At 39.3% G+C, this 14,658-nt stretch overlaps 1 protein-coding gene across 1 annotated transcript in view; it reads left to right on the forward strand.

Moving 5' to 3' along the window:
* The window catches only part of CSMD1 (CUB and Sushi multiple domains 1), a 946,348-nt gene that overhangs the window by 845,969 nt on the left and 85,721 nt on the right, over nucleotides 1-14,658 (forward strand). The window contains exon 50 of the mRNA XM_069973446.1: nucleotides 3,793-3,978. Within this exon, the coding sequence (XP_069829547.1) occupies nucleotides 3,793-3,978 (186 nt within the window). The remainder of the gene's footprint in view (nucleotides 1-3,792; nucleotides 3,979-14,658) is intronic.

Genomic DNA, 14,658 nt, shown 5'->3' on the forward strand with positions numbered 1-14,658 from the left:
TCGGGGTTGGCACCAATAGTGAAAGAATGCCAGAAAAAAAGGAAAAGATAGCAAATGTCTCAGACATTGCGTGGTTCTGTGAATATAATTGCTGAAATGTCAGAACTTGGTAGATGTCAATCCTGAAAGTTTTGCACATAAGAAAAATAGTCCAAATGTTATGAACAATTACTGATACGTTGAAATCTAGGATAATTACACCCTGAAAATCTTAGACCACGAAGCAATTTAAGGTAGTTTTAGACGTCTTTTGCCCAAAATATAAGAGTCTGAAAGTCTGGATCATTATCTTTCAGACTAGATAAATTATACAGTAAACGTTATCTATGCAAAGTTTTAGCTAAACATGTTGTAAGAAGAGTAAAGCGCATGTTTAACTGCTATTGTTACTGCAAATCCAAAACTACCGATTTAAAGTAGCTTCAAAAAATATTTGTGTTTTGTTACATGTTTGCAGAACATAACATGATTTATTATAGGGATTTTTTTTTTCTTTTTATTCTTTTTACGTATGGTAAAAAATACTGGTTACAGCAGCATTAAACTGTGCGCAGGAAATAATTAATTGTTTAAGATGATCTATGAGCCAGGTAACATTATTCTCAGCCTGTCAATTATTTCACATGTACTTAGAAGGAAATACTTGAACATTCACACTAATTGAAAGGGATTTTCAAATCGTCTTCCACTTAATAAAATGTGCCTTTGTAAATCAGAGCTAATGTTAGAGTATGCTTCCAAAATTATAGTTTTGCAAATTTTGGGCTAAATACTGTGAATAGGAAACAGAAATGGAAAGTGCAGAAAAGACTTGAACACCCATTTTATGATGATAACGTGAAAAAAAAAATCAAAAAGCTCGAGGAACACAAAGGAATGTTAATTAACACACTTATAAATAGTGTAAGTGTCAGGACAGGGGAGGTAGGGAAAAGACACGACAGTAAGCCCTGATGCTGAGCCCACCCACTGTCCCTACCTACTTGTTTCAAACGGCCCTAGGTACTCGCAGACAACCAGGCGGTTTTTGCACTAGTATAGGTGTTACACAAAACAAGACATACAAACAAACATAAAGGGAACTCGACAAGCCAAAGTCCAAACCAAACGGGCAACGCGGTACAAAATCAGGTAACAATTGGATAGTCAGAGGTCAGGCGGAAGGTCAGATAACAGGTCAAAAGAGCAAAGGGATTAGGGACGGGGATTGCAGGAGTAGACAGGGGGAGTTGGGTTCAGGGTATGAACCTTAATAGCCAGCACTGTGTGTCTTGCTCAGCTTTCTTTTATGAGGCTCAAGAGCCCGGTCCGGATCCCCATTTGACCGGCGCTCTGATCCTCCAGGTTGCAGACAGGCAGAGAAACACGTCAACCAAACAGACTAGCTCAGGTGGGGCAATCAAGGCTAGCAGAGTTCAGTGTAACTCTTGCATTGCCGGAAGCTGAAAAGCAATCGGGTGTGTCACACAAAAGCATAAAACAGGAAACAGGCCCAGTTTACACCAGGCTACCAGGCTGCACATTCCTGACAGTAAGGGTATTTTTATATAGGTATATAGATATAAAAAGAAAAAAAGTATGCTTGCTTCAAAGTACTGTATCACCTACAGTAGTGGATTATAATAGGGGCGTTTCGGGCGGCAGCCCGGGGCCCTGAGCTCCTGGGGGGCCCATGACCACCCAAAAGACTTATACTTTCAGTGGTGTACTGTCTTCTGGATACACTTCCGCCATGATTTGCAAAAAATCATAGTTTTTTATGGCAATTTTGCACAAATCAGGACATCATGACATTATCTATAATGTACTATAAATGCAAGGCTAGTGCCGCCATAGTTGCAGTGAGGTGGGGGGGCCCAGGCTTTGTGAACAGCCCGGGGCCTATGGTAAAGTTAATCCGCCCCTGATCGCCTATATAAGTGGACAGAATGTCCATAAGTATCTGTAGCTCTTGATCTGACAGACCTGCCCTGTGCATACTTAGAGTATATTATAATAAATAGATAGATTAGATAGGACTATTCACACCAGTGAATGCTAACCAACTTTGATAACCACTGAGCCACTGTGCTGCCAACCATTGTCATTATGTTCATACCAAAAAAAAAACCTTATTGTTTTTGTAACTTACCATGATGTTTTGGAAAAGTAGAAAACTTTCATGTTCATGAATTTCGGTTTTAGTTTAGTTGGACTGAATTTGCAACAGATGGGGACACATAAGAGATGTACTACACATGTCAGATCAGATCAATAGGTCAAGAAAATGTACCATCCCTCACTCGCCTGTTTATGGAAACTGTGTCTAGTGAAAATTTGTAAGTCACATTCGTTTAGCTTGTCACACCCTCGCTGTTGAATTATCCTTGCAGTTCATCGAGAAACAAAGTATGCTCCTCCTCTTTGGCTGAAAAAAACTAAGAGTTTTAGGCTGTGTTCACACATAATATTTCCGTCAGTCTTCTTTCAACCAAATCCCAGAGTGGAACTGAAAGGGCAAAATTATAATGGAAAATCTAACGGAAATACATCATAGTTTTGCCCTGTCAATGCCACTCCTGATTGTGGTAACAAATACTGAAAGGAATACTGACCAAAATAGGATGTGTCCACATAGTCTTAAAGGTATCAGCAGGTTACATTTGCCTTATTGCACCCAGGACACTGAGAAGGAAGGTATGTGTGTTACCTTCCTCCTTGGTGCTAGTCCCCCACTGTAATTCTGCATTTACATGGAACGATTATGGTTCGCATTTTCGTGATAATGATCCCATTTGAGCGGTAATCAGCTCATGTTAACACAGCGAACGATCAAGCGACGAGCGTGAAATCGTTCATTTTGATCTTTCAACATGTTCTCAAATCGTTGTTGGCTAAAAATTTGCAGATCACTTTGTGTAAACAGTCTTTCACCGATTCACCCTATGTGTGAGATGTTTAAGCGATCCTAAAACGATCGCTATAACAATTTTCTAACGATTTATTTGTCTAAACGCTGATCATTATAAAAACCAAATAGTTGCTTCAAAATCGATTGGGTGAATTATCGCTCCGTGTAAATGCAGCATTATTCAGAGTAATCTTCACTCCGGAGCACTGTTAGGAGCACTGCCGCGTTATCCGATCTGCCTGCTCCATTGATTATCATTAGAAGGAGCGGGCCGATGACCTGGCAGTGCTCCTAACAGTGCGCCGGAGCTTACATTAGTCCGACTAACAATGCGGGACCAGCCCAGAGGAGGAAGGTAAGAGACATACCTTCCTCCTCAGCATCCCTCCTTAGAAAGCTTAGATATGTCTAACCTACTGATAATTCCAATTTAAAATATTAATGAAAAAAAATTGGTGCAATGATTTAAAATATAACAATTTTTTTTTAGGCAGTATAGTTAAATTCAAGGAATTTTGTCTCTTTTCAGCTACTATTCATCGGTGTGTAGGAGCAACAAACTGTCTATAAATAACAGGGAGTTTTAAATGCATTTCCCAAACTGGGATAAAAAAAAGGAGAATAAGTAAAGTGCATTAGCATAGCCTGCCACTTATCATTTGTTATATGGAAAGAAAACCATAAATAGTCAACATACTAAAATATTACTGCCTTTAACAGCTATCCTGCCTAAATGACCTTTAAATTTAATTACATATGAACTGAACACCTCTCGGTGCTGCTGATTTTATCAGCAAGTATATTGCAGTCTCAAAGCGTTAAACATCTAATAATATTTAAATTTATGTATATTTTCCAAAAACATAATGCATAAAACGCTCAGCTTTTATTTATGTTTTCAGCTATATCCTGCGGAATTGCTCAGCCACCTGGAAATGGCTCAGTGTCTGGAAATGAGTTTACTTTAGGAAGCAAAGTGATATATGAATGTAATGAAGGCTACAGATTACAATCTAGTCAACAATCAACAGCAGTATGTCAAGAAGACGGATCATGGAGTAATGCAGGCAAACCACCTGTTTGTCAGCGTAAGTATAATGGAATGATATACCGTTGTAGCCATGGTTAACATGAGTCCTGACACAAAAAAAACATTCAATGGAAATGATTGTGAACAAAGAACTAGTCAAAGGTACACTGTTCCCAATTTAATAGGCAAGCCTACTTTATGCCTTGTTCTAGCAGGTGTTTTATAAGCAGAATATAGTTGAAATCTGCTGCAAATTTTCTTTTTAAAAGTTAGAGATCAGATTACGGGATATATGTAGTTGAGGGTCTTCCATTTTGAGGCTATTTACATGCAATCAATGTGACAATTGTTTTTATTGGCCTGCTATCATTTAACAGAAAATAAGGACCTTTTTTTTTTTGTTTTGTTTTTTTAAATAAATAATAGCAACTGTTAAATAAAAACAGCTATCATTTTGACAATTACATTTTATAAAGTTTTCAACCATGTTAAATGAGTTTAGCCTTTACGGGACATAACATTTGGACAACAACTTGCTCTTACATCATAGTAAGGCTATGTTCACAAAACGTCTTTTAGCTCCGTTTAAAATGACTTCTGTTATTTTGAGTCTAAAATAACAGACGTCATTCAGCTATCGGGCTTTCCCTTAGTGCAATGATGGCTGTTAGTACATTTTTCTAGTTTGGGGTTACTAATTGGTCATTGGATGTGTCTTAATTGAAAATTCCATTGAGTTTAAGGGTGCGTTCACACCTACAGGATCCGCAGCAGATCTGCAGCAGATCCACAGCAGATTTGATGGGGCAGATTTGATGCTGTGTTCAGTTATTTAAATGAAAGTAATAACGTACCCTAATAGTACCCTAATAGTATAAAAGGAGGAAGAATGGTGGAAAAAGAAAAACTGTGTGTGAACAACTAATAAAAAACGCTGTTTGCAAAAGCTGTCCGAAAATAATGATCATGTTCATTATTTTCACGTCTGCGGTAAAAACCTTCGTTATTCAATGCATTGTGTGCATTGGCCGTCTGTCTTCCCATTAACTTCAGTGCATTGCCATTGCAGTCAGTTAAATCGTGGCAAAAATGGACGTTATTTTAAATATCAAAATCGGCCGCCTTTTCTCCATTTTTGATGTGCGAACATAGCCTATGGCTTGTAATAGAAGGTAGAAAATGTACTGATATAAAAGTACTTGAAAGCTTGGCGACATCATGATGACATGATTTCTATCAATGGGTCGACATGGGAGGGAGGACGCAAAGGCCAATTTGGTTTTCTTCCCGGACACTCTTCACCAGTAGTAAGTGGATTATATTTAAATGCGTAAATCAACACTCAAATGAAAGAATAAAAAAGTGTTTTTACAAGGGTTTTAGGGGCCATAATCAGGAGAGGCGAAGGGGGGAGGAGTTTGCACATGTAACAGTATCACTTCATGGAAAATACAGAACTACTACTTAGTTGGTAGACAGAGATTCTTACAAGCCATTTTCATGAATTAGATATAGCCCAGGTTCACACTCTGTAAAATGCAAACAGAAAAAAGGTTAGTAATATAAGTATTGTGAAAGACAGATGTAATTATACATAGTGCGAACCTAGCCATAATGTCAATATTGGAATTATGGTTGCTTTTTATACAGTGTGTGCATTAATAGTTGCTTTGCCATAGACTTTTTTTTTAAACATACATCATTACAAACTTTATCTTTGTATACTAATAAGTAGAGATAAATGAAGACCCTGTGAGGATGGTGTATACAGCCCAAGGATCGCCTGATAAATGCCCGGAATCCCCGAGGCTGGTGACTCCATGCAGAGGGCTGTATCAACTCCCTTAACAGAGCCACCAGCCACCGTGATTCAAATACTGATCAGTTTTGCTTTGTAGGAAGCAAAATGAAGCTACTTCACTCATTTCTACTAAAAAGTTTTTCTTGACAAGACATAAAAATGCCCTGCTGTAAAAAAAAGATAATAATAAAAAAAATTGTGTGTGTGTATGTATATATATATATATATATATATATATATATATATACAACTGTTACAATGCAGCAAAAAAAAAAAAATCCCAATATCTATATGATAAAGTACAGCATGAAAGTGACTCTGTACCCACAATCTGCCCCCCCCCCCATACCATTTGTACCTGCAGATAGCTGCTTTTAATCCAAGATCTGTCCTGGGGTCCGTTCGGCAGGGGATGCAGTTATTGTCCTAAAAAACAGCTTTTAAACTTGCAGCCTTGTGCCCAACGGGAGTATCTGTGCCCTAACTTTGCACCACCCCTTCATCCCTCCTCCCCACCCTCTTCATCATTAGGAATGATACTGGAACATTTTCTCCTGTCTAAACATTGCACAGGTGCCTTAATGATCCAGCCCATGTGCCGTGCCGTGGGGAATAGGAGACAATCTGGGGGAGGAGGGACAGAGAGGGTGTGCCAGCCTAATGCATACACAATCTAGCCCTGTCCGTTGGGCACAGGGCTGCATGTTTAAAAGTTGTTTTTTAGGACAATAACTGCATCACCTGCCAAACAGACCCCAGGACAGATCTTGGATTAAAAGAAGCTATCGGAAGGTACAAGTGGTTTGGGGGGGGGGGGGGCAGATTGTGGGTACAGAGTCGCTTTAATATCATAACTTCTGCTCTATATTTTGGCTAAAACCTCTTCAAGTTTCCCTTATTAAAAAAAAAAAAAAAAGTCTAAAAGTCTGTCCTTGTCTTGTTCATCTTGCTCAGTGTTCCTACTTCAAAAATTATGTCAGAGAATGAGAGTAGTCAAATGTTTTACTTTTTATTAAAACAGCAGAATTTGGCAAGATATTTTTTATACAAAGAGACAAGTTATTACCATCCCTGATTATTTTATCAGAGAGGATCGATCAGATTCCCTAAATTCTGTGTTCTTATGGAGCGTGCTGTACTGTAAAAACTGAAATGCCTATAAAAGAGGTATTTATCATTGTTATTTTCGGAGGCTTCAGTGATCAGAGCCTTACAGAACAGAAAGACAATTACAAGGCCTTGACAGTTTAATTTACTTTTCACTTTTAACGGAGGGTTAAGCAGCGGATTTGAACATTTATACTGATTAAAGGCCCTATATTATGATAGTATCTTGGGTTTCCCTAATTAATACATCTTAGGTTCTCTTTCTGGTTTGCACAAACATGACGTTGTATTGCTCTAAGGCCATAGTCTCAAGGATTTATTGTACTAATTTGAACTTTTTGAAGATTTACGTAAGATATAACACTATAATACTTTAATTAATGGCTGTGATACCGATGAGCTTACTGCACCTAAAGCCGTACCATGGTTTGATAAACTGATCTGGATCAAATTATGTATGGGAAACAGTGTTAAGCTATGTTCAATTTTTAAAAAAAAACGCCCACTATTGACGCAATTTAATTGACTTCAATGCTAACAGTGTATAAAATGATGGACGTTATTTACGCGGATGTCAAAATAATGATTGTGTCAATTATTTCCGGACGTCTATTGCAAACAGCTGTGATGATGGTTTAATTGAACACTTGGGAGTGCATTTAAATCTATTTAAATTTTAAAAATATTTTCAATGGTACAGTAGATCAGCAAACAAATTTAGAACAGCATCACCATGTTGATGCCAAATGTATTTTCCCTGAAGACAGCTGGTTTACATCTTGGATGCTGGTGTATTCACTTTTTAGACCTATGTCTCGTTTCACTTTTAAATATTCAAATGCTATATTCTAGAAACTATGAACAAGGGAAAAAAAAAGATCTGTCATCTTTCAGCTAAGATTTGATGTTATTTCTAAATTTTTGAGAAATGTAATTTCAATATCACCAGGTGTACTGAGGATGCATTTTGTGGATTCAGCAACTGAATGAACCTGATAATGAATCCTGAATTGATTTTGTATATAGGCATAATGTTGGGATGTGTCTGCAGTTGCATGAGGAGGATAAGCAACAAGGGTTTGTTCCTGCAACAAATAACCCACTGACTTTCCGACTAGGCTTTTAGAATAAAGTGTTTCTTTCATGCCTTTTGTGCGCAGTTCTTTCAAATGCTGATATGCTGACTCATGGACTGGCATTCATTTACTTAAACATTCCCCTTCAGCTGCTGGATTATTGGACTCATTGCTAACAATATTAGAATTCTGTGTGTGTGTGTGTGTGTGTGTATATATATATATATATATATATATATTTTTTTTTTTTTTTTTTTTTTCTGTATATCATTATGCATAATGAATCGGAAAAATACAGCTGAGCAAATTACAGAGGATGTTACTGAAAACAAATTCAGGAAATGTAAAAATAAATGATATATATATATATATATATATATATATATATATATATCATTTATTTTTACATTTCCTGAATTTTTTTTCAGTAACATCCTCTGTAATTTGCTCAGCTGTATTTTTCCGATTCATTATGCATAATGATATACAGAAAAAAAAAACAATCACTGAGCTCAGGGAAATCAGTGAAAAAAATCTAATGGAGTACTCATTTAAGAGTCTCCATTGATTGCCCCCTACAAATTTGAATATGCAAAGAAGGGGTTCGAGGAGCCTTAGTTGCGATTCTCAAAACACGGTTATAGCCACATACCCCACCAGACAAAGAAGCCTGTTGCCAAGGGGTGCCAGTGGGGAAAACACCAAACCACTCTGATACGTAGTCTCTCAGGTACTCACAGTCTGTTGCAAGCATTGGGAGCTAAATAGGGAAATACCAGGGTGGCCCCTATAAGTCAAAGTCTAACTCTGTTGCGAGTTTAACAACATAAGACAAGAGTTACCAAGGCTAGGCATCCATGCACAGACAGCTGTTTCGGGGTATTTGCTCCTCATCAGTGTGGAGCAGGATTATGGTACCAGAGGCAATGAAAAATAGACCAACAATATACAACAATCAATGAGCTCAGGGAGATCAGTAAAAGAAATCCAATGGAGTACTCATTTAAGAGTCTCCACTGATTGATTGCCCCCTACAAATTTGAATATGCAAAGATAATAATGATACACAGTACAAATAGAATAGATATACAGCGCACAAGCTTAACCCCTTAAGGCCAAAGACAATTTTTGTTTTTGCACTTTTGCTTTTTCCACTTTATGTTTAAAAGGCCATAGCACTTGCATTTTTTCACCTAGAGACCCATATGAGCCCTTAATTTTTGCGAAACCAATTTTAGTTTGCAATGACAGGCATTATTTTTCCATAAAATATGCTGCGAAACCGGAAAAAAATAATTTGCGCTGTCAAATTAAAAAAAAAAGGAATTTGTTTTGATTTCGGAGAATTTAGCATTTATGCCAGTCGCCCTATGGTAAAACTGACTTGTTATGCATGTTCCTCAAGTCGTTACGATTACAACGATATATAACACGTATAACTTTTCTTGTATCTGATGGCTTTTAAAAAATTTAAACCATTTTTAACAAATATATGTTCCTTAACCCTTTGAGGACCAGGCCCGAAATGACCCAGTGGACCGCGGAAATTTTGATCTTAGTGTTTCCGTTTTTCCCTCCTCCCCTTCTAAGAGCTCCAGCACTTTCAGTTTTTTATCTACAGGGCCATGTAAGGGCTTATTTGTTACAGGAATAGTTGTACTGTGTAATGGCATCTTTCATTTTACCATAACATGTATGATGGAATCCCAAATATATTATTTATGAAGATATAAATTGGTGAAATTGCAAAAAAGAATGCAATATGGTAACGTTTTGGGGGTTCCTGTGTCTACGTAATGCACTATATGGTAAAAGCGACATGATACCATTATTCTATAGGTCAGTCCGAACACAACCATATGCAGGTTTACACAGATTCTCTAATGTTATAAAATTTTTTAAATGAAATCCTTTTTTTTGGCAATTAATTATAAATAAAATGGGCCTATTGTGACACTTATAACGGTTTTATTTTTTCACCTACGGGGCTGTATGGGGTGTCATTTTTTCCGCCATGATCTCTAGTTTTTATTAATACCATATTTGTGAAGATCGGACGTTTTGATCACTTTTTATTAATTTTTTTTATATATAATGTAACATAAAATCGGTAATCCGCGCACTTTTTTCCCTCTTTTCGTGTACGCCGTTTACCGTTCGCAATGACGCTTGTTATATTTTAATAGATCGGACAATTACGCACGCTATGGTATATTATATGTTTATTTGTTTATTTATTTTTATATGTTTTATTTATATAATGGGAAAGGGGGGTGATTTCAACTTTTATTGGGGGAGGGGTTTTGGGGTAGTGTATTGGTGTTTTTAACTTTTTTTTTTTTACACATTTGAAGTCCCTTTGGGGGACTTTTACATACAGTACTTTGATTAATACACTGATGATTGCTATGCCATAGGCATAGCATTGATCAGTGTTATCGGCGATCTGCTCATTGAGCCTGCCTGTGCAGGCTCAGTGTAGCAGATCGCCGATCGGACCGTACGGAGGCAGGTGAGAGACCTCCGGCAGTCCGTTTTACCAATCGGGACCCCCGCAGTCACACTGCGGGGGTCCCGATCGGTAAGTGACAGGGGACTCCCCCTGTCACTTACACTTAAACGCCGCGGTCGCGCTGTGATCGCGGCGTTTAAGGAGTTAATGACACGCGGCAGCGCGATCGCTGCAGCGTGTCATTACCGGTGAGGTCCCGGCTGCTCACTGCAGCCGGCCCCCACCTGCTATGAAGCGCGCTCCGCTCCGGAGCACGCTTCATAGCGGGAGAAACACCCAGGGCGTACAGTTACGCCCTAGGTCGTCTGGGGACAGACTTCCATGGCGTAACTATACGCCCTGGGTCGTCTAGGGGTTAAAATCACCCTTTTTCCAGGCTAATAGCGCTTTTATCCTTTGGTCTATGGGGTTGTTTGAGGTGTCATTTTTTGCACCATGACATGTACTTTCTATCTGTACCTTGATTGCTCATATGCGACTTTTTGGTCGCTTTTTATAAAAAAATTTCTGGATTTGATCCGCAAAATCCGCACTTGTATATAGACAGCACTGATCTCTCATAGAGATCAATGCTGTGTATATACACAGCAATGATCTATTAGATCAGTGATAGACTGCAATCTATTGCCGAGTCGGGATCAACGTCATTGCGAAGCTGAGGCCCGGCACGGGCAGAAGAACGGATCTTTCCCCCCCCCGCAATCGGGGGGTGGGGAGATCCGTCCCACTAGACACCAGGGACGTGCGATCAAAGCCTCTAAATGCAGCTGTCAGGTTTGACAGCTGCATTTAGAGGCTTAATTAGCCGGCGCGGCAACGGGACCCGCGCCGGCTAATAGAGGCGCTCCCCGGCTGCACATATCAGCTGGGAGCTGCGCCGTTCAGACCAGGGTCCCGGCGGGACCCCTCTCTGAAACCCCCCGCGGCACGTCATGGGTCGCATCAGATACGTCATGGGTCGCTAAGGGGTTAAAAATAAATTGATAGTTTTGTATTATTGCACTCAAAGAAGTTTTTACAGCTGTATTGTACCTCTGTTTTTCATACAGAGACATACAGCATTTTTTTTCTATGAGATTTATTTGGAATTGGCAGCAAGAAAAATTATGCCGTGCTCCACTGGATGCCATAATACAAAAGTATTTTTTTTCCTGGAAGCAATGTGTCTAGGCAATACTATATCCCATTCAGTGACACCATACAGAGGCATACAATGCTGATAGCTCTATAAGGGGGCTCCATTTTCTGATGTACTCACTCTGTGTTCAGAGTTCTTCTATTTGCATATGATGAAAAATATACCTCCTTTGGACATATCAGACATATTCTTAGAACAATAGTTTAGAATGTTAATACTAATAACCTGTATATTATTTTCCATTTTCGGCCATTACCAATTTTAATCACAGCACAGGGCAAACTATTATTGCCATGGCCATAAGATAATATTTTTGTTATTCCCCATTGCCCTCTTGGTTTCTGCCACAGTTTAACTGCTTTTGATCCTCTGTAGTGCCTGACTCCTATGGCAACTGGCACCCAGAGATGATCACAAGCTAAGCAGCTAATTTAAAGACGACTCATCTTTTCATACATGAGTCTAGGGTCATGGTCCTGAGCTCCTACTCTTTTGTTTCTTCCTTAGATTAATCCTGATTCTGACCTTTGGCCTTCCTAACTATGCTGCCCTCTTTTCATGTTACCTGAACACTCTCCTGAGTTTCTGACTACTCTCCTGAGTTCCTGACCATGGCCTGACCGGGTCCTTCCCAGAGGGATATCTGGCTAGACCTGTGTTTTGAGACTCTTAAATAAGGCTCCACATACTGCTTATTCATATAACCCATTGAGCAATGCACCTAGGATTTCCCTGTATTTAGCGCTTTAGCCAGCAGAAGACAGTGTTATTTATGACTTTTTCCCATATGGATTTACTAGGCATTGTTCCCACCTAGCCAGAATCCTGCTCCACACTGATGAGGGGCAACACCACGAAACAGCTGTCTGTGGATGGATACCTGCCCTTGGTTTAACCCCTGCCATTACATTCACTTATAGGGCCACTTAATATGGTGGTTTTGGTGGTTTCCCTACAGGAGACATCCCTTGGGTGGGTCTTTCCTGGAGGGATATCTGCCCTGTCCTGTGTTTTGAGACTCTTAAAGGAGGCTCCACAGGCTCTTTTTTGCAGTTCCTGACCTTGGCACTTCAGTAAATTAGCTTATCCCTAGTTATTAACAAACATGAAGCATCAAAACTTTACTTTTTATGTTCCTTTCTAAGTAAGGTTTCCTTTCTAAGGTTTCTAAGTATCTTGAAGCATTCCATGATTGGAAGATCAAAAACACTTAGAAGCCACTCTGTTTGATGTAATTCCAGCCATTAGTCATAGAGTGACTGTTCACTCCTTTTTCGACTAAGGGCCATAAGGCTGGAAACATGTCAAGCGAAGTGGTGTCTACATGTTTGTGATCTCTGTTACATCGAATAATTCAAGATACGTGAAGCATTTTATTACAAGAATAAAAATAAACCTTTATTGTATCAGGTATAGATCATACTTATTGCATAATAATTTTTTTTGTTGTGCTTTCGCATGCACTAGATGCTTGTGACATACAACCATCCCCTTCCCTCTCTTTTCGCCCATTGTCTGCGTGTTCCTCTGTCCTTCCTCCAGATCTCCCGCTAACCCTGCTGAAATCTATGCCGCTCCGACCCTCCGCAACTGCTTCCCATTCATGGCCCGCCGCTGCCCTGTCACTCGTCTGCTCCTACAACTTAGCTTCCTATGCCTCTTGCTCTTGATACGCCACAGACTCCTCAGCTGCCACACCACCTCCACAGCAACCACTTCTCGATAGGTCCGTACCGCCTGTTCTTTCACCCGGCTCTCTGTGCCTCTCAGCTAACATGCTGCCTCCTCTGCTTCTCGGGTAGTAATCACATCCTCCAGCCGCGGTTCAAAAATTTGCACGCTCGGTCAGATGGATGGGCAGCGCTACACCACCTTGTGCGTCCTCTCACAAGCTCGTCCTCCCCCTTCCCTCTTTTCTCAAGCAGAAAGTGAGAGCAAGAAAACAGAACAGGCAAGACCTTCTCTGCCCTCCAGTCAAAATAGGCAATAGAGTCTAAAAAAAAATCCACTGGACGGTCTCCAAGACGCATTAAATGTGATGGAGAAGTCAATGCAGACACATTGATTGCAGAAGTCAATGAATACATAAACTTCTACTGAGATTTATTGAGCTCTCAACAATTGGCATTGATTGGTTTCATTTCTATACAGTACTAGTCAAAAGTCCAGGAACACCTGACTGAAATTAGGACAATTGGATCTATAACTGTCGTTGAAGGGGCTGTTTGTTTTGGTCAATCATATTTTGTTAGAATATAATACTTTTATTTGTATAGCGCACACTGATTCCACAACACTTTACATAGGTTTGCAAACTATTGCTCCCTGTCCCTATTAGGGCTCACAATCTAAATTCACCTATTTGTATGTTTTTGGTGTGGGAGGAAAGCGGAGTACAACCCACACAAACACAGAGAAAACATGCAAATTCTTTGTTGCCCTTGGTGGGGTTTGAACCCAAGAATCCAGTGCTGCAAGGCTACAGTGCTAACTACTGAGCCACCAGAAAAAGAAGTACACTGCTCCCATCAAAATCAGTGGTTTTATAAGGTCCTTCACAGCAGTATCACTTTGATCCTTGTTGCTACTCTAAATTATGTTTTGTTTTTAAAGGGGGTGGGTGGTTCTTAATAAAACCTATTTTGAAGAAGGGCACCTTCTCCAGTTGTCACAATACATAGGAAGAGAAATGACTATCCATTATTACTCCCATTAAGGCATTCATTTTGAGGAATGCATTAAGTTCAAGTAAACTGCATATATTGACCTTCATTATAAAATGGTTGGAAAAAGACAAATTGAAGGTTATTTACATACCAACTAATGTGATTTAAACTTTCTTTGCCTACCAACTTGTTTTCCAAAAGAGAATGACCCAAATCACAATTCCAGGTTGTGTAAGTCTCAATACACACTTTAGTTGACATGTACGGTTTATTTTTGTGTAAAAAGTTTGTTTCAATTGTATATGCATTTAGGGTACTGGAATCAGCGAAATTTTCAAAAGTTTGGTACGGCAGTGTTGCCAAACTTTGAAGCAAAGTTCAGGTTCGTATGAACCAAACCTTAAAGAGTCACAGTCGTGAAATTCTATTTTGCAGAAA

Source organism: Dendropsophus ebraccatus, chromosome 6 (assembly GCF_027789765.1).
Source record: "Dendropsophus ebraccatus isolate aDenEbr1 chromosome 6, aDenEbr1.pat, whole genome shotgun sequence".
Taxonomy (NCBI): Eukaryota; Metazoa; Chordata; class Amphibia; order Anura; family Hylidae; genus Dendropsophus; species Dendropsophus ebraccatus.